Source organism: Emiliania huxleyi, assembly GCF_000372725.1.
Source record: "Emiliania huxleyi CCMP1516 unplaced genomic scaffold EMIHUscaffold_7359, whole genome shotgun sequence".
NCBI classification, from domain to species: domain Eukaryota; phylum Haptophyta; order Isochrysidales; family Noelaerhabdaceae; genus Emiliania; species Emiliania huxleyi.
Window position 1 is genome coordinate 1 of NW_005196484.1, and position 1,355 is coordinate 1,355.

Here is a 1,355-nt window from a genome sequence, read left to right on the forward strand (position 1 = left end):
TTGGTGACACCTGCATCCAGACGGTTATCGAAGCGCGCATCCCGGGGGGGGATTTGTCTGCCATCCGTGGGGCGCCCCACCCACCATCACCTCGCGGCTTCCGCATGGTGCATGTGTATGTACATGTAGGGGGGCAGGCAGTTAAGGTCGACAAGGAGGGGGTCGGCCATGGCTTTAGATGTGCAGGGGGGGTACCGAGCAGTGTGCGGCCGCTCTTAGCGTGTCAGAGTGAACTGGAACTAGCCAGAGTGGGCCGCGAAAGACTACTGCGATGGTGCGATGGGACCGGTATATGTGTATTTGTAATTTGATTAATATTTATTGGTATTCCGATTCGTTTCCACATTCCAGCGCTCCCCCTGCGCTGACCGGAAAGGCTTTGCGCTCTGGTCCTTTTTACACACATACCGCGTAGGGTACCGAACTTAGGTAAGGTAGCTTGAGTTAGTGAGCGAAATCCTGTTCTATAATGTACCTAACTCCTGCTACCCACCCTCTCGGTCCAGCCGGACCGGCACACGGGCCACGCGGCCCGCACACCACTCTGAGGCATCGCTCCCTCCTACGGCTACGAGCACCTACGCTCGAGTACGAGTGCCTACGCTACTAGATGCCCTCTTGCTCCTCCTGCTCCTGCTCCTGCTCCTGCTCCTGCTCCTCCTCACTCGCCGCACCCTCGTCGTACCAGAGCGAGGGCCGAGGAGGGCCGTCGCCGGTACCAAAAAAGAAATCCCGTGTACCTAACTGCTGCTACCCCGTCTAAACTAAGTGCAAAGCACCTAAACCTAACTCAAGCTACCTTGCCTTAAGTTCGGTACCCTACGGTATTTTAAGCGGCTCTGTGACTCCATGTCCATCTCTCGGGTAAATGGCGGGAGGCACCTGCTCTGCGCGCCTCGCCTCGTCCTCCGCAGCTTCGCGCTCTCCTCGATCGCCGCCGCCAACTCGCCTCCACAAACACCACACAAGTCTACCGTCCTGGATGCGCCTCCCGCCACTCTCGGATCATCCGGCGCAGGATGTGGCTCGGGAAGAGACAGATGTGCTCGAGCGCCTCGCCCGTCATCGGGCTCGTCGACTTGGTCGCGAGCCAGCGCTCCATCGCCGTCCGCTCGTAAGCGTGCCCGTCTGCCGCCATCACCGGGTCAATCATCAGCTCAGTCGTGATCGGGCAGATGAAGTCGTCCGGTGGCTCCTCCTCCTCCACCGAAGGCGGCCTCTCTGCAGCCAAAGAGGACGACACTTTCTCGTCGGGCGCCCGCCTCTCCTCCTCCAGCCTCGCGCTCTCCTCGAGCGCCGCCGCCAACTCTACCTCCTCCGCCACCGCCAGTGCTGCCTCATCCTCATCCTCAGGC

General features: G+C 60.4%; 1 protein-coding gene across 1 annotated transcript; it reads right to left on the minus strand.

Moving 5' to 3' along the window:
• Nucleotides 1–970: 970 nt before the first annotated feature.
• Nucleotides 971–1,312, minus strand: EMIHUDRAFT_124969 (hypothetical protein; the record flags this gene model as incomplete). Its single annotated transcript, XM_005760839.1, has 1 exon — nucleotides 971–1,312. A coding segment is annotated over one exon (342 nt), but the record flags the coding sequence as incomplete, so codon positions are not given.
• Nucleotides 1,313–1,355: the final 43 nt, after the last annotated feature.